The sequence below is a fragment of the Ahaetulla prasina genome, chromosome 13 (assembly GCF_028640845.1).
Source record: "Ahaetulla prasina isolate Xishuangbanna chromosome 13, ASM2864084v1, whole genome shotgun sequence".
NCBI classification, from domain to species: Eukaryota; Metazoa; Chordata; class Lepidosauria; order Squamata; family Colubridae; genus Ahaetulla; species Ahaetulla prasina.
Genome location: NC_080551.1, coordinates 17,949,625 through 17,969,133, shown reverse-complemented (window position 1 = coordinate 17,969,133; position 19,509 = coordinate 17,949,625). Strand labels below are relative to the sequence as shown.

The following is a 19,509-nucleotide window of genomic DNA, read 5'->3' as shown; positions in this document are numbered from 1 at the left end:
TAAAACAAATGAATGGGAAGAGAAATGAAAAACCCGCAGGCTTTACAATCGCAAGACAGGCAAAGCTGACAAAAACAAATTTCACTATACAGACTTTTATTAAACAGAGAAAATGGCTTGTTTTATTAAAAACAGTAGAACCATTCATTTAAACTGAATGACTAGAAACACTTAGCATGATTTTTAAAGAGGCATGAAACAGCCACAACTTCTGAGTACAAGAGAAGGTGGGGCGGTTTTAGGCCACTGAACAAGTCAGGAAAGTTTTCTCTTAAAAATCAAAATGTAGTAAGAATTAACAAGTTCACACAGTATATTAAACACTATACTGTTAGAGGCTGAGAGGGTGGGGATGAAGGGTTGTTTTAAAAGTATTGTTTCTTCAACTCAAATAAAGCAGACAGTGCTACTAAAAATGACTTACTGGGAAAGGGAAGAAAGGAAGGAGCTACTGGAAACTGTCTAAAGGAATGTTCCCCAACATGTACTTTATAAATTACGCAATGCGATCCAAACGTACGTCAATTTCTCTGCCACTGATTTTTATGCCGTTCATTATTCTACAGGCCTTTTCTGCCGATTCTGGCGAGTCAAATCTGACTGTTCCACAGCCTTTTGATTTTCCATTCTCCATTTTTATTTCTGCAAACATTACATGACCTGAAAAGTTAAAGCTCAGTTTAGCCAACCATGTGCAGATAGAAGTAGAAATCCTATAATTACCATCTTTGGTTTTTCAAAAAATAAAATAAAATCAAGTTTAACCACTCTGGGAAAGCTAGTTATCAAAGCAAAGGATTAAACCACAGACAAGATTAAATTAGCCATTAGATTCTGTTATGCCATAGTATATAGTCACACTGAAGGATGTCTCAATGCTTAGGTCATCACCTCAAGTCTTGCTACATGCCACCCCTTTTAGCCCCCCAATCCCTTCTGATTCACTCCATGTTTCCTGCTTTCATCACTTCAAAGCAAATATTCTTGTTTCTACAGTTAGTCTGTCATGTAATTGATAATAGATCTTGGTTGTACAACTGGAGTTTTTAAGTAAAATAGGACTGAAACAATTTAATGGCTTTTTAATGTTTCAGTCATTGGGGTATATCCAAATAATGACACCTATGGCTATGCTGAACGAAATGTTTTGAGTAATGTTAATTACTTTTGGATATTGTGAGCCAGAACTTAGGCATTGCTTATAAATAAAATAAGAACAATGTTGAAGAGGCCCTCTTGGGGCACTTTTAGTTGATCTAGTTAAGCCCCTATTCACATTAAGAAAGAAAAACAGAAGCCACGTTTCAAAAAACAGAAAGCATAATGTCTAAAACTATATATAAATATCACCTTATGAAGAACACATGTGAAAAATCTTGCTTTTTATATTTTTACCACAGAATACAAAGAACATAGTGGATTTCCTGGTTTTAGAATGGACAACAGATAAGAACTTATTTTTCTAGTAAAATGCTATTAAATATAAAATAAACATATTTAAAGCTATTCGTTTATATATACCAAAGCATGTTTTAGCTACAGATTACAACATATTGAAGAAAGCAGGCTTATCTTTTATAAGTAAAGAAATACATTGCATGTTAAGTCTTTTGACAGAAATTGCAAAATTATTTTTCTCTTTGTGCAAGTTTTCAAACAATACAAAAACCCTTGACATTTTCAGGAAAAAAATTAAGACATACCCTACTCCCTTTAAAATTCAAAAACAATCTTTTGTTCTGAACCTGATTTCAGTGTGAAACTAAATAAATTTTAACTTATCTATTAAACAAAATATAAAAAGATTATGCCCCCAGAAGAATTTACCACCAGATGTCTGTATTTCGTAAGAATGTCAAAAGCTGAATTGTTGCAATATTCAGATATATCTAAAAAGGTCTTACTTATCAAATATCAGTTTTTCTCATGGCATCCAACCACTAAGATAAAAAAGTTTTAACCCTAACTACGGTAATTTATAAGCCATAACAGCATAATTTGCATATTACACTATACAAAAAACAAAACCATGCTATAGATTAGCATTATCCATGAAACACATTTACAGTATTTAAAGTACTATAGATTATTGCAATGTAAATATGGAGATTCTCAGTCATCCAGGTTCAAGGTTATCCCAAAGGTGCTTTTTCAAGAGGCAACTGGACTTTCTGGTTTTTCTTTGAAAACATTTCAATTCTCATCCAAGAAGTTTCTACAGCTCTGAATGGATGGTGGGGAATGGAATCCAGAAAGTCCAGCTGCCTCTTGAAAAAGAATATTGCAATATAACTAAACCCAGTCAAAGTCTGAATCATAGTTTGAAAACCTCAGTTTGAGCAATCACATCTGGATTAACGAACTATAATTTAGGATGCTCTTACTACCCTCTGGAATCACACTGATGATCCAGAGCCCGATTTCTGCAAATACATCTGTCACATAATTCATGGCCTAAGACAGAGGTCCCCAAACTTGGTAGCTTTAAGACTTGTGGATTTCAACTCCCAGAATTCTCCAGCCAGCATAGCATGGAGACAATTCTTGGGAGTTGAAGTCCACAAGTCTTAAAGCTGCCAACTTTGAAGACCTCTGGCCTAAGAGGAAGCTCATGTTGGCCAGTTGGTTCCTCAAGGGATATACCAGAAAGGAATTCAAAGCTTCTCAGAAGGGACAACTCTTCTCAACCACGCACTTCAAGGGAAGAGGACATCCCGAGATGCCTGTGCATGTGCCCTCATCTTATGCAGCATGGTGCTGCTGTGGGTCAAGGCAGACATCAAGAGGCTCCACAGGAGAGAAGAGTAGGAATGGGTCAGAAAGCCACCGATACAGACACTTGTCGTGGCTTGTTAATTCTGAGAGGCAGCCTTATTTGCGCCTAATACTTACCGCACTGGCTGAATTTTTCCTTAAGCTTCTGCCAGGTCAAGTCAAAAGGAAGCTGAAATGGAGATAAGCATAGAGTAGTAACCTTCAGGAGAAAAAGCGGGAGAATTATGCTGCTCATCGGATTTTAATTCAGAGGCTTACATTTCTGACAAATATTTGGTTGCCTTTGGTGCCTACTCGGTCTCTCACACCACTTCCCATCGGGCCAGGCACAAATCCTCGATCCATATCAAGGTTTCTCTCCAGGGCAGTTCCCATGGTGGGTCCCATCCGATCAAAACTGGTGTTCATCCGATCCATTCCCATTCCCATTCCCATTCCACCGGCCATGCTATTCATGCCACTTAGTCCACTGCCTGCAAAGACAGAGAACAACAGAGAGAGAAAAAGTGAGTCTTTCAGAATCCTAGGGGGGAAAAAATCAAATGGAATTGGGGTTTGTTTGCTTATTTTGCAAAGGCAGAGGCATTTCAGCAGAGGGAGCTAGGTAGTTCTTGTCAATTGCATTGACTAACGACCCACTAACTTCAACGGGTTTTTCTATTTTCTTTTTCTATTATTATTTAATTATATCTGATTCTCGGAGACTTCTTGAACAAGTCCATGCAGTTTTCTGGACAAGGTTTTTCAGAAGTGGTTGCCATTACCTCCTTCCTAAGGACAGAGGGAAACTGACTGGCTCAAGATCACCCAGCTGGATTTGTATCCATGACAGGTCTAGAATTCACGGATTGCTGGCTTCTAGCCTGCTGCCTTAACCATTACACCAAACTGGTTCTCTAGAGATGTCAGGCAGATCCTGCTGCACGTAGAGATGCCAACTTTATCAATTTCCTTCTGTCTTCCATTCAATCTTTCTAGTTAACTCTCAGTAATTTATGGCTGCAACAGTCGGCGGCCCAGGGAAATGGAAGTTGCCAAACACAGCAAGGTTGAATCTCAACTCAATCTATTTTGAGGCTGTCTCTATTGGTCCATGATTAAGGCTAATTTCAGTTGCCAATGCCCTGTAGCAAGTGAAAGCTACGGCTTTATAATAAACTCATTAAATCATGCAGCAATCCATTGATTCTAAAAGGAGGCTTGCTCTATAGGATATTATTAGTTCAGTTACAGCAGCCTTCCAGATATTCTAGTTATTCTGCAACAAGGGGTCAAACATCATGCTATGATTTAGACCTCTCAGCCTCTGTGCCTGCTATTTGCTCAGTGCAGGGAAGGACCGTATCTTAGTGAAATGGCACACCCTTCAGATGCAATCTCTAAGGTCCAGATGTAAAGGTCTCAGGTTCAATCTCTAACATCTGCTTGGATATAATGCCAGCTCTCTTTGTCTTATGAAAAAAACATTTTTCCCCCGAAAATAAGCATAATGGTTTTCATGAGGATGGAACTGTCAATACATAAAGCCCTCAAGGAATGAGGACTTCCAGCAGGGGTGAAGGCACACAATCACACTTGCAACGCAAAGCATTAATGCACACCCATTTCATTCATCAAACAACCATGCATGACAACTCAGTGAATCTTCCTTTTACACATTTAAACCACCCATGTAATTTATATAGAATAGAATAGAATAGAATTTTATTGGCCGAGTGTGTTTGGAAACACAAGGAATCTGTCTTGGTGCATATGCTCTCAGTATCCACAAAAGATAAGATACCTTCATCAAGGTACAACACCTACAACATTAATGATAGTCATAGGGTTATATGCACCTGAAGTATCATACAGCTAGAATTGTTCCTACAATTTTCCTCCAATCCATAGTTTCTACAGTTGCCCTAGAAATATATGTCCCTAAGCAGCAAAACTGATTCACAAAAAGCTTCTGAAATGCTCTAATATATAGAGCTAAAAGCTAAACAGAGAGAGATATACAGACCTTAATAACCTCCAATTACAACTAATCCCCATGATCTGGGAAATTCTATTTTTGTGGTGAGGGAGCAACAGCTGATTTTTCCCCCTAGATCCACCTTAAATGCTAAGAAGTCTTTCTACAACTGGATTTATTCTTTGTTAGAACAGATCAACCTACTCATTCCAGATCCTACTGGGCCCATATTAGAAGCTCCCATGCCTCCTGCAAAACCACCAACCATTGCACCACCTAAACGAGGACAGAAAAAAATGAAGTTACATAAATTCATTTCACTTTAAGCTGGGGAATTCTTCCAAATCTCTGTGGAGCTTTTATAATCATCTCATCCACTTATTTCTTCTGTGCATAGTATTCAAATAGATCTACATTTTTTAAAAAAAAGATACCACAAGATTCATTATAATTATTCTAACATATAAACTAAATTGTAAGGCTGTTAAGCAGCAAAAGCACCTCCTAAAATTTAAAAAGAAATCAGGCTTCTGACTTAAGTTTTATTGTCTCAAAAATATAGTGCAAATAAATCCTGCATAGTGTCCCTCTCTGGAGTGAAGGAACCATGTTTTTTTTTTAAAGAAAACCATACTGAGGAGAGATAAAAGAAAGATTTTGAGTATGAAGTGGCATCATGCTCATTTGTGAAAATGACTTGCTTGCTGCATGCTGCTTATTAGATTCTCGGGGTGAGGGTAGGGATTGGTTGCCCAGAGTCATACCCATTCTCCCAAAAGTTTCTCCAAAACCACGGCTCAAGGCCATATCGCTTCGACCAAAGTCTCTGTCAAGAGTTCCTCCCATGCCACCACGGAACATATCTGCAAAGAAAAAGACAGCATTTCAGCACTTCTCTGATTCCAGAGCGATGCACAAATCACAATTCAGATGCTCCGATAGTACAAAATCGCTTTTCAGAGGTGGTAACTTGAGAGAATGAAAAAAATGAATGAGCTAGCTGCTGTTAAATGGCTAAGGAACTCGGCTGCGGTGTATATTTACTTTGGATGTTTTATTTTAAAAATTGGTTTTTACTGCTTTAATTGTTCTTATATTTGTGAAATTGTAAGCCACCCAGTCATTGATTGAGATGGCCAGCTATAGAAATTGGATGGATGGATGGATGAATCAATCGATGTGAATGAGAAGCCTCTCAAACAGCTCTGTAAGATCACTGAAAATTACTTTTCACACAACTTTTTAATTAAATAGAAGGCAATCTACATTTATATTGTTTATTAAGCCATAATAGCTCATTTTTTTTAAAAAAATTACTTTGGAAGAATCGGCTAGTCTAATTACCACAGGTAAAATAAAGCTAAACTTACCTCCCATCCCAGCAGCCATGCCTGTTCCTAGGCCACCACTCATTCCGCCACCGATGTTCCCTCTGAAGTCATCTACACTTCCCATACCTAGAAAGATTTTATTTTTAACGCTATTGCCTGATAGCTTAACATTTTGTATTGTAATGAATGAACGTTTACCTACCTCCCAGTCGGTTGACACCACCAAATCCTCCCATATTTGCCATTCCTTTCATGCCACCAAAACCACCAACACCTGAACCGCAAGTGAAGAGATTTTTGTGAATGCCATAACATTTACACAGAAATAAAGGAGCAGGTGAACATACCTACCTCCGCTCATTCTATTCATTCCTCCAAAGCCTGGTCCATCCACTCCCATTCCTTAAAATATATGAAAGGAATCAATGCAGAATTACAGCTTTTCTCTTTATTTAGCATAGGTTTGTAGCCATTTATAATATAGCAAACAGACTAATATATTTTCTTCCTTCTCTCCCTCCCCTCCCTATTAATCAGCAATCAAGTAATTGTTAATCTAGACTGACTGAATTTTAAAAGCTGGATGTCCAAACGAAGAATAGAATTGGGCAGGTTATAGCTATTTCAGGGGGGGAAAGATTACCATAACATGTGCCAGCATCTATTTTTTCCCCCTTTATCTTCGTCTAAGTTAAGAGACCTAACACATCAGTCTACATTTAGCACCTTTTATAAAAGTTCAGGTATTTTCCCCCTTGTCTCAAGATCAAAAAGAGAAAGTCTGCTAACCTCCTGGAGTGACGTTCCCCATTCCACTCCCCATGCTCAGTTGGGTGGCGCTGATTGGCTGTCCCCCGGGACCAAGTCCCATTCCGATCCCTCCAAGTCCACCTTCAAAAGCAAAAATTAAAAATTAAATCTCTCCATAAAATTTTAAGGGCTATGGTTTCTCCAGAATGGTACTGTAGCCACATAAGACTTGAAGACAGAGCTACTTTCTGAAAAGTGAATTGGTATCCAAAGCAAGATTAATAAATGTCAGGGTAATGAAGATTTAAAGCTGACCAGCCCCTTTAAGACTGAGGATGAGTCAGCAGGGTTATTGCCCTTTAAGAAGCTGTCTTAAAGGCCATTAGAGGGCGTCTCTCTCTCTCTCTCTCTCTTTCTCTCTCTCTCTCTCTCTCTCCTCATGTATCACTCTCCTCCTCCTGTTCTCCATGTAGAATTGAAGAAGACAGGGGCTTGGACTAGAAGGCCTCCAAGGTCCCTTCCTACTCTGTTGTTATATTATATCATATCATATCATATCATATCATATCATATCATATTAAGACTGATTGCTTTGCCTGGTATGTGCCTACCACGTGTATGTCTGTATATAGAAGTCTTGTATATAAACCACTGTTTTGTAATGACAAAACCTCTGTGTCCTGTATATTGCTCCTAGGTTGTCTCAAAATAGTAGTCATGCTGTAAAACACTGTGACAATAAACAGAAAAAAGACGATACTCACGAGGTAACTGAGGTGTCTTGCTATCGGCTGCGCGGAAATCATCATGAGGAATTGATTTGTCATCCTAACAAAACAAAAAAAGGCAAGGCTTGTGAATGAGTTTTTCACAGCTGGGACACCCCCACCCCACGCCATGGAAAAAGCAGAACGGCACAACTCACCATTTTCACATGCATGGGTCTGTCAAAGAGGAATTGTCCATTGAACATTGCTGAGCACACAGTCAAGGATCCTTGCTTTTAAAACTGAGAGATATTCAACCAAACCCCCCCCCCCATCTTTCTCTCACATTTACACTACTGTTCATATACATGAGGTTATCACCAATCAGTAGTACTTCAGTATCAATTGGAACTACGGGAGCTACATTCCAAGAAGGAATGGACAGAGCAAGGGAAAGACTGAATTTGATTTTATTAACATTTATAAATAATTAAATATAGCTAATAAGATTCTGCCATCACACGTTTAATTACTTGTCGCTTTTTTCACATTTAAAATTATGCTTCAGTAGTTCTTGGGGGGGAGGCACAGTTAAGGCTTCAGATTGTCCACCTCTGATCTAATTTAACGATTCAATCTGCACTGCTGCATATGCAAATTTCAGGCAGGTAGAAAGCACTGAACTGGATGTCAACACTGAGAATTCTGATTGATGGAACAAGAGCAGATTAATTCCCTTTCAAAATGGTGCCCGTTTGCTGATGAGTTGGTAAATGCACACGGTATGCAGGTTCAATTAAATAAAACCGCCTTTTTCAAACACTAATTCAAATCAGGCGGTGAACCATTTGTGCAGTTTCTTCAACTGCAGGAAAGCACTGAATTTCAGGCCCAGTGTTTGGATAATATCTCGTTTATAAAAGCTATTGGGGGGAGTTGGGGTTGGAAGGAAAACTGGGAATTCTGAATTTCATTATCAGTTTCCCTACATTTCATAATGCAGATAAGCGTTGCATCCCAGCTATGATTTTCGCCTGACAGAAAATTTTCCCCTAACAGAAAATAGTTATCTGAAAACTAATTATCAGAACAAAGCAATTTGTATGCCAACTACGTCACTGATTTAAATCTTGTTCAACCATACTTTAAAAGCTCTATTATCAGAACACTTTTCTTACACACAGCACTGACACACATCTCAAATACTATTTGTTTTCCATATTATCTACCTACTTTTTCTAATTATTCTGTTAGTTTTTCAAAAACATAGCAATTTCTACCACCAGGGCATTGAAAAAAATAATAATTAAATCACTAATAAACAACTTTTTACAGTTGGATTAGCAAAGTAGTTGGCATTAATACTCCGGCTTCTTTGTTTTCCTCAGATAATTAAGCTTTTCCCAAGCCAAACCAACTCTCAATCTACATGCTTGCCATTCCTCGGGAAATGATCAGGTATTAATTCATGGTGCATACCAATTCTGATTAAATCGGAAATCTAATTATCTGCTCGGATCCAGTACACAAACCCCTTTCTAAAAAAGTGGAAAAACATTCCAGCAGTACAGGAGTTTGGAATCTCAAGATGGCCTTGAACCATGACTTCAGACAGCATGGGCAACAATGAGAGATACTAGTGGGTCCACAGGTTCCCATCTATATAATTCCAGAAGAGAAATACGCCGTTTCTAAACCACTACAAATTATTATAATCCCTGATTATACAATCTACTCCTACACCAATACTGCCTCCAACAGATACCCTCCAAAATATAGGATCAGTATTGAAACGTCAGTTACGGTTCAAAAGCATGCTCCGTGTCAAAAAGATAAATTGCGAGGAGAGTTTACAGGCAACCAAGCCCTCTCTGAAGTCAAATATGGTAGGAACAATGTTTTTAACTTGCTTACACAGGCTAAACTTGACAACATCGTTCTTTGATCAGATTGACTTGTGAGGATACATATTGCCTGAACAGCTTCAATGGGCTGCTCAAAAGTCACAGTTCCCATCCCCCGACTTTTGCCGTCTTTGTCTTCTTTGATATCCGCACGTTTTACCGTTCCAGCAATGCTGAAGACTTCCTTTAATTTCTTCCAGCCAACCTTAAAGTCAAGCTTAAAAAGACAAAGATTCCATGGGATAGACGAACAAAATTTTGCCTCTCTTAAAGGCTCTTCATTCTGTTCATGCTCTCGACGCAACTGCACCTGTTCTTTCGTTTTTCAACATGCTGACAGAACAAAAGAAGCAACACCCCTCATTTCCCAATGAAAAGTTATTAAAAAGGCAAATAACAAAAAGTATTAAAACATGATTATTCATTTCCCATTGATTACAATGACCACACGAGCATTTCGTGAATGTTGAAAGCAGATTACAAAAACATTTGAGCTATTTTTTTTTAAAAAAAGGTAACTAAATCTTAGAACTTGGGAGAAAATCAAAACATGCGAAGACAACATCAAAGGATATCTATCAATGCTTAACATCCCATTAAAGTCAGCCTAGCTCTTCTCACTTAATGATAATGTACTATAACAATTGCCTAGGATTGCTTCTCTATTACTTACATTGGCAACAAAAATGGTGGAGCCAAGCCTACCAGCTTGTAGGTTGCTGATAATCTCAGGAGGAATGTTTGGGTTATTAAGTATAGAAGGTGGCAAATTCATTAAGCCAGGTGCTATATCTGGACCGTGTCCGCCTGTAAATGGCCCACTCCCACGCTGCAGTGCCCTGCGGGCGTGCTCACCATCCAGATCCTACAAAATAGATAACAAAGAAAATATGCATCAATTGATCCTGAGTCGGTAGTAATAAACATTAAGACAATTTTAAATTCCATGGAACTGCCACAAAGCAGGTAGCACTCTTAGCAGGGGCAGCGGAAGGAACATGTATTTCATGTTGATGGAGACCTAGCTCCCTCACTTCTGTAAGTCGCCTTGAAAGAAGTATCATCCATCGTCACTTCCTATTGTGTTACTTGCCCAAAGATCACCCGAAGCAGGTAAGTCAAGCTAATGTTTTTTTCCAAACATCAAATTCAATGATTTTAGAGTTATGTGTTAATATCATCTGCAGAAGACGTAGTTCATGAGGGCAGGATTCATAGACCGAAGATACCGACACCACATTCCATTTCCACCTTCGTTCACAATTAGGCAGTCAGAAGATACACAGATTCAAGTCATATAGTGTTTAAAGATCACCATTCAACCAACTCTAGATTTAAAGCTTGTAAGTAAGTAGATATATTTCAAGTATTACAGGAAATCAGTGGTGCTTGACAAAGCACTCTTACTTGCAAGTTCCATTATTCAGGGTTAGGGTTAGGGCTGAGAAATTTTCTTATGAAATCTTAACAAGGCTGGAACCTACTGCATTACCATTTTACATAGAGCAGAAAAAGAGGGGTCATTTATATTTGCAATTTTAAAAAAGAATTTGCACTTTTTGACATCTATTGTTTGTTTGCGGAAGTTTTATTGTTTTGCAAAATATCTGTAACTCTATTGCAGCTCTTTTATTTTAAAAGAAAGCCACAATGTTCTGCGGTAAAAGTACAAACATACCTCTTTTATGTTAAGTGGTCTTCCGTTAAGATCATATTTATTCATGGTGTCCAATGCTTTCTTCACAAATTCCTCATCTTTGAATTCAACCACACTGGATTAAAAAGAATTAAATCCTTATTTATCTGTTTACTTTTCTAAATAGCATAAATATTAAGGAAAACAACAACATAAAACACACTTACCCACAACCCTATATCCACGAGGTGGTTTGTCAATGCAGGAAAGTACAAAAATAAATGAAAAATAAATCAGTAAATGTCATTGCTGTACTAAGATTTTAGACAAAATGAAGAATAAAGTCTGAATAAAGAACAGAAATTTTTGGAGTGGGAAGACCACTATTAACTATAATTTATCCTACCACCAATTACTCAAAACATTTTAGTTTATTTGAAAGGCAAAGAAGGTGGGCATTCAATTTGTTTTATTGCATGTTTTTTCTATTAGGATTCTCTTAAACCAAATCATATACAGAAGGTGGAAATGGCAAACAGACAGCTTTATCCACAAAAAAACCTGAGAATATTCATTACTATCCTTGGACTGTTATCTTGAGGAATATCCACATTTTCTAAAACAGGATGGCAGTTATTAACAATTGTTGGTGTTGTTGCCTTCTTTAAAAAGAAACATTTGATTTTTTTAAAGTTACTCTTTAACCAGCTTTGGTTTTATTTATTTATTTATTTAATAAAAATTCCCAAGGGTCAAATGAAAATTGCAGCTAAATAAAAATCTTAAGGGGGAAATAATCAAACACCAAACAGGTTTTTCTGATTACGTGAGAGTCAAACCTGCATTTCTCCTGTTCACAGAGCAGGCTCAGACTTACTATAGTTTGAACGTTTGACCCTTTTAAGAAGAAAGACACAAAGCAGCTTTAAACATTCTTTGCACAAAATTGTCTCCCTTGTTGCAGGTAACTCCTACCTAACAGCCAACTTCTTCCATTCTCTTTTTTAAAAAAACCTAAACAAGTTTTTTTTAAAAAAAACCTAGACAAGTTCAATAATCCAAAATAGTCCTGCACTTTAGGCTCATCAAAGTTTATACTCAGCCTCTAGTTAGAATGCTACACTTAATTTATCATTTCAGTTATTTTTTTTTCCAGTCCTCAGCTTAAACACACTGAACACAACAGAAATCCTAGAGTGAGCTGCTGTTTTAAATTAATTAGGTAAATGCCATTTATTTAAAACACATATTAAAAGGGCTTGTCCCTTACATCCAACTACACAAATTTAAATAAAGGTTGACAAACTGTATCTGATACAGAAACCTCTGTCTGTAATATCAATATTAAAAAAATGAAACTTACTTTCCAGTTACTGGTACAAGTATTATACAAAAGTAAAACTGCTGAGGAACTTTAAACCTCTAGCAGATGTTTGCCCATGGCACTTACCCTTGATTTTCCTTCTGCATCCTTAAACAGCTCCACGTATGTAACCTCACCAACTACATAAGACATACAAAGGGAAAATACCAAGAGACAATGCATTTAAACACCAGTGTCTTTCTTTGCTGTGTCCCTGTGCACAACTCTACAGAGAAACACCTATTATTCACCAACAATCAAAACCAGACCAACATACCTCCTGTCAAGGGCTATATAATTTAGCTAATTTTCAGGAATATGCAACAGCCACATTCTCAAAAGCTAGAAAAAACAACTATGTTTAACCTAATTCATACTATAATCATATTTTGGCCAGTATGATATGGTTGGTGAACAAGTTCAGATATACAGATAGTCCCTTCACCTATCGATTAGAACATCAACAATAAACACTTTTCAGTGACATTTGTCATCCTGCTAACAACAGCTGTTTTAAGGTGACTTTCTCCCTGAATATCTTCAAATAGTAAAGAGGTTGCCTTCAATAGAATAACCAATTTACAAGAGTCAAAAAAATTTCACAGCAAGCCACACACTTTCTAAAATAAAGTTTCATTGCATAAAACCAATCATGTAGTCACGTCACCTTACAACAGATACGCCTAGCACAATTAAAAGGTTTGTTTTGATTAAAGTACCTAGAAACCAAAATATTCTTGGCATGATTTTGAAGCAATCGTATTTTCCCAGATTAATACAAAACTAACTTTTGACATTTCGTGAGTTGAGATTTCACCTGTCCCAGACCTGCCCGTGGCAAGAAGTTTGAGAAATTCAAATAGTTCTGTCAAACTACAACAGTAGTCACACACTTGATAAGAACTCCAGACAGACAAGTCATGGCAGAAGTGACAAGGCAGACAGAAATAATTCCACAGCCGGATTCCACCAAGAAAAAATACTGAAAAAAATCTTTTTGAGAGGTATCCTTTATCTTTCATACTTAGGAACACACTAAGGAGTGCTTAGATTCAGAACTATAGCTAGACAGAACACACTCGCTTTAAAAGTTCATTCATGAGAATTGGCATATTCACTACACTGTCCGTCGTCGTACTAGTTTAGGAGGTTGGATACTTCGTTTACCAGACTGTCCTGCAATGCAAATGTCTCCAGCGAAAGAAAAAGGGGGAAATAGACATATGAAGCAGAAGTTGGAAAGGACACACCAAATTTGCATGATTTTGTAATATTTCAGATACTTATGATTGTCCCTTTTTTTGTGCGTGTGGAGAAGATGGCAAGAAGTAAGTTACCTTTCTCTCTCATAAGATCTTTAATGGACTGCCATTTCATGTCATATGGGATGTTGCTAATGAATACTCTATTACGATTAACACTCTTCTTTTCCCCAGTGCCTCCCGCACTCTTTTCCTTTGTGTATGGATGAAATCTATTCCTGTGTCCAAGAGATGGGATGGCCTTTGGTTTTGAAATGTATTTTGCCTTCGCTGGCACAGTCTCATCTTTTCCTGTTTCATCATTTTCCCTGCATTTGGAAAGAACAGAGTTAAGATGGTTTTGGAATGTAGGATTATATTTGCTTTTAAGCCAGTGTTACTCAACCATGTTACCTTTAAGATGTGTGGACTTCAATTCCCAGAATTCCTCAACCTCCCATAGTTTAACCCACGGGTCAGCAACCTGTGGCTCTTTCATCCCTCTGCTGCGGCTCCATTGCTGGTCGGCTCCACAATTTATAGGGCTTTTGGTTAGGACAGGTAGACGAAAAAGGATGCCGCGCTAGGAGGAGACTCTTTGGTGGGGGAACCGACTTCCAGTCAGCGGAGGAAAAAGTACACCGCACTAGGAGGAGACTACGATGGAGGAACTGGACTTCCGGTTAGGACCTTTGTGGCTCTTTGAATGTTTTAAGGTTGCCGACCCCTGGTTTAACCAAATAAACCATCTAACCATGAACAAAATTCTCAGAACAACTGTGAGACCCTGCAACATTCCAGTTATACTGTACCAAGTGGCCATATAAATACTCTTGGATCTTCTCACTCAACATAGTCAAGTTTTAAATGATGAATGTATACAAAGATGCAATTTTCCATTTTTCATATGAATGCAGTGCCTCTTAAGGCCAGACATCTGAAATTCTACTACCAGTAAATGTATTTGTATCTGCACTATCTTATGTTTTTATGAAGGACTGCCACATTAATGAATCCAGATTGTAACTGTGCATGGATGTATGAAACATATGAAAACACATGAAGCAAAACCAAAGTATGTGTCTAAATATCACAGGCTGGCATGCTCGGATGCATCCTTACTTGTTTGAAAAGACCAAATGAATTGTTTGCAAAGCAAAGAGAGTTAATTTCTTTTCTGTGAAGTTATAATCCCCAGGGACAGTGTTATTGCCATTAAAACAGCTTCTCCTATGAACTATGCAGATAGTCACATGACTGCTTTGCTTTTCAACAGATCCGGAGAGCTGACTTGATGAAGGCAAACATCCTTTTACAGCAGGAAATGTATAGCTGTTGTACAATTAGTGTAAGATTTCTACAAATGGTCCTACAGCCCAGAGTTTTTTGTCTTTAGCTTTCAAGAAGTACCTAGAGGTGCAATAATGTACTATAATTGTATCAGATATCTGATACAGCTGTCACAGGAATATCTTGCAATTCAAATGGTGACTTGCATCAGAATACTGAATGCCATCTATTTATGAATAAAATGCCACTTGTTTTGTACTGTACTGATCAGTTCCACTATGCAAAAATAGAATTGGAATTATAGAAATGGGAAGAAATAAAAGACAAAAACCCTTTATTATTCATGATTATCCAAGGAATGGGAAAGTCAAAAGCACACAGATATCCACATTCTACCTAATTATAACAATCCTGCATCAGTTGGACACGTGCAAGTTCCCTCAGACCCTTCTAAGGGCAAGGCGGCTTGCTTGTTACCTGAGGAATCCATCCCAGAATAAGGCTGAAAAACAATTGCAGGAGGTGAAAGCTTCTGCCAAAATAAAAGGTCAATATTTTTGGTTTACTACCGTGTTTCTCTGAAAATAAAACCATGTCTTATATCTTTTTGAACCCCAAAATAAGCGCTTGGTCTTATTTTCGGGGAGGTCTTATTATTTTGGAGTGTGTGGAGCAAGACGGGGCTCCTCTTGCTGTCTTACCTGATTTCCAGCTCTGTCTCCCTAACCCGAGGAAATGGTGGGGACCGGCTGCGCATGTGGTTAAATATTTTCAGGGAGGTCTTATTTTCAGGGCGGGGCTTATTTTAGTGCATGCACTCAAAAGCCTGATTGGGCTTATTATCAGGGGACGCCTTATTTTTGGGGAAAACAGGGTAGCTGCAACCTTCTAGCCCAGCGGTTCTCAACCTGGGGTTGGGACCCCTTTGGGGGTCAAATGACGATTTGCAGGGGTCGCCTAAGACCATCGGAAATATGGGAAGTATACTTGCGAGTCGAAGAATCGCGCTCCAATGGTAGACTCCACAAGCCAGCTGCAGGCTCTTCAAATCGCTAGCCGAATTCGGCTTCAGGCGCGATGAATTAAAAAAGAGAGAAATCTTTGCTCTGATGTCTCCCTCTCAAGCCAGCTGCAATCACTCCCAATCGCTAGCCTAATCTGGCTTCAGGTGTGATAAACTTAATAGGGGAGGAGTCTCCGCTTTAATGCCTCCATCCTCAAGGCAATCGCAAGCAGTTCAGATCGCTAGCTGATACAACTTCAATATGGCGATAAATTCAAAACGAAAATAATTTTATGGTTGGGGTCGCCACCTCATGGGGAATTGTATTAAAGGGGTCGCCACCTCATGGAGAATTGTATTAAAGGGGTCGCAGCACTATAAAGGTTGAGAACCACTGTTCTAGCCAGTTTGAATTCAGGTTGGGCCAGCCAACAGCCAACATCCCACCACCACAGGCTGGTTCAACTGGGGCTTATCGCGGGACGATCAGGGTGTTTCTTTCATACCGTAGGACCCATACAGGGCTGTAGAGCCATGGTCAGCGGCTATGCATTTCTTTTCCCCTGCTGCTGTTTACAATCTTCCTTGAGCCTGGAAACAATGGCAGGAGCAGGAGGGGAGGAGGCCCTGCGGCCTTTAAGAATTTCTGCTCCAACCATCCCTTTCCCCCCACCCTCCGTTTTAAGAGAGGAGACTAGCAGGGGGGGGGGGCTGCATGTTTACCGGTCTTCTTCCCCCCCCCCCCGCTTCAGCTCAATGAACTCCCCTTTTAAAGGGGCGAAAGGCTGCTGAAAGACTGTCCCTCCTCCCTCCGCTTAGGGCAGCACCCAGGGCCCCTCCTTCCGTCAGCGAAGCCCCTCAAAAAGGCTTCCTCACCACGAAGGCCCCTATATCTATCTATCAGTGGCTTTGGGGTGAGATACCAACTGTACGCAGATGATACTCAGCTGTACTTTTCCATCCCGGGCCACCCCAGTGAAGCTGTCGAAGTGCTGTCCCGGTGTTTGGAAGCCGTACGGGTCTGGATGGGGAGGAACAGGCTCAAACTTAATCCCTCCAAGATGGACTGGCTGTGGATGCCGGCACCTCGGTACAGTCAGCTGCAGATGCGGCTGTCTGTCGGGGGTGAGTCATTGGCCCCGATGGAGAAGGTACGCAACTTGGGCGTGCTCCTGGATGGTCGGTTGTCCTTTGAAGACCATTTGGCAACCGTCTCCAGAAGAGCTTTTTATCAGGTTCGCCTGATCCGCCAGTTGCGTCCCTTCCTGGACCGGGATGCCTTATGCACGGTCACTCATGCTCTCGTAACTTCTCGCCTGGACTACTGCAATGCTCTCTACATGGGGCTCCCCTTGAAGAGCACCCGGAGACTTCAGCTAGTCCAGAATGCGGCTGCGCGGGTTATTGAGGGAGCTGTTCGGAGCTCCCACGTAACACCTATCCTGCGCAGACTGCACTAGCTACCTGTTGTTTTCCGGGTGCGCTTCAAGGTATTGGTTACCACCTTTAAAGTGCTCCATGGCTTAGGACCGGGCTACTTACGGGACCGTCTACTGCCGGCCTCTATCTCCCATCGTCCGGTGCGTTCCCACAGAGAGGGACTCCTCAGGGTGCTGTCAGCCAAACAGTGTCGACTGGCGGCCCCCAGGGGGAGGGCCTTCTCTGTGGGGGCTCCTACCCTGTGGAACGAGCTTCCCCTCGGACTTCGACAACTACCTGACTTTAGGACCTTTCGCCGCGAACTTAAAACTTATTTATTTCGTATGGCTGGACTAGCTTGATTTTACTTTTAAATTTTAATTGAATTTGATGGGTTTTTAAATTTTTGTAATTTTATGGGGTGTATTGTTATTTTAAATTTTTGGGCAAATTTAAATCAGTTTTTTAAGGGTTGTTTTTAACTATTGTGTATGTTTGTATTTTATCTGCCTGTTCACCGCCCTGAGTCCTTCGGGAGAAGGGCGGTATACAAATTAAAATATTATTATTATTATTATTATTATTATTATTATTATTATTATTATTATTATTATTATTATTATTATTATCTATCTTTACACACACGCTCGTGCGTGCGTGTGTGTGTGTGAGATATATATATGACGGCCAAGCAGGCCACCTGCTTTCTCCCACCACGAAGAACCGGGGGGGAGGGGTTGATTCATACACACAGAGGGAGGAAAAATTCAGCCTTCGGACTCCTCCGGGGTGAGAAAAAACCGGCAGCCCCCGCTCTTCCAACCCCCCACTGGCCGCGCGGCCTAGGCGGCCCGCCGCATCCCCATCCTCGAGTAGCGGCTTCGGGCCCAGGCGCTACGCCCCCTTCCCGGCCCAAGACCCGCCGAGCGCGAGCGCGCGTGTGCGCAGGCGCGAACTTCCTCCCCCATCCCTCTCCCCCCCCCTTTTCTCTTCAGTCGCGCGCGCGTACATTTTCACCCCGTTTGTGCTCCCGCCGCCCTCGGCCTGGCCCGCTCCGCCCGCTTCTTCCTCCTGCTGCCGGTCGTGGTCGTTGACGGCAGCCTCCTCGGCTTCTCCTATCGCCGGCGGCGCGGCCGAGCCGGCCTCGTACTTGTCATCCTCCGCCATTTCCTCAGCCGTGTGCGAAAAGGGGACGCGGGCAGAGAAGAAGCGCGCCTCCTCCTCCTTTCAGCCCCTCAGCCACTCGCTCCGCAGCGGCTGTGCCCTACTCTCGCGAGAACCGAAGCATCGCGGGAACGGGAAAAGAGGAGCCTGGGAGCGAGACGGGCCGCGGCTCTGTTACTATGGCGACCGGGACTCTTCCAGCCACCTCCTTCCCCTCCCGCCTCGGAGACGCGAACGTACGGGAGCTGCTTGCTCCATCAGCTGTTCGATTCCCCGCTTATCCCTCGCCAGTTCATTTACTTATTTATTTCTATTTATTAAAGTAATGCATATAGAGCCGCCCAGATCACACATTGGATGACTCATCCCTGATTGGTGATTGTTAATGTCCACCATCGAGACGGATATTTATTTTATTTCATTAGCCCATTGACGTGCCAGTCAATCTCACACAATGGAGTGTAGGTGGGGGCATTGTTTCCTTGGTTTCCTCGTACACTTATTTACGTATAGAAATTTAATTAATAATTAATAAATAAATAAATTTATTTATCTATCTATCTATTCCTTAGATAGGAATTCAGTGGTGGGTTTCAAAATTTTTTACTACCGGTTCTGTGGGCGGGGCTTGGTGGGCGTGGCATGGTTTGGTGGGCGTGGCTTGGAGGCATGGCAGGGGAAGAATACTGCAAAATCTCCCTTCCCTCCCCACTCCAGGGGAAGGTTACTGCAAAATCCCCATTCCCTCCGTGCTCCAGAGGAAGGTTACTGCAAAATCCCCATTCCCTCCCCGCTCCAGGGGAAGGTTACTGCAAAATCTCCATTCCCTCCCCATTCCAGGGGGAGGTTACTGCAAAAATCCCCATTTCCTCCTAATCAGCTGGGACTTGGGAGGCAGAGAATAAATGTGGGTGGGGCCAGTCAGAATTTTTTACTACCGATTCTCTGAACTACTCAAAATTTCCGCTA

General features: G+C 40.6%; 1 protein-coding gene across 1 annotated transcript; it reads right to left on the bottom strand.

The window, feature by feature from the left end:
- Window positions 1-79: 79 nt before the first annotated feature.
- MYEF2 (myelin expression factor 2) lies at window positions 80-18,644 on the bottom strand. The gene is made up of 18 exons (XM_058156083.1): window positions 18,386-18,644; window positions 13,761-13,993; window positions 12,511-12,563; window positions 11,288-11,295; window positions 11,103-11,196; window positions 10,098-10,289; window positions 9,488-9,641; window positions 7,739-7,788; window positions 7,578-7,641; window positions 6,853-6,954; window positions 6,415-6,465; window positions 6,266-6,337; window positions 6,103-6,189; window positions 5,497-5,595; window positions 4,937-5,008; window positions 3,034-3,248; window positions 2,893-2,944; window positions 80-660 (listed from the first exon to the last, which is right to left on the bottom strand). Exons 1-18 carry the CDS (start codon window positions 18,541-18,543, stop codon window positions 497-499), a joined length of 1,920 nt encoding a protein of 639 aa, XP_058012066.1. The 5' UTR covers window positions 18,544-18,644; the 3' UTR covers window positions 80-496.
- Between the last annotated feature and the right edge of the window lie 865 nt (window positions 18,645-19,509).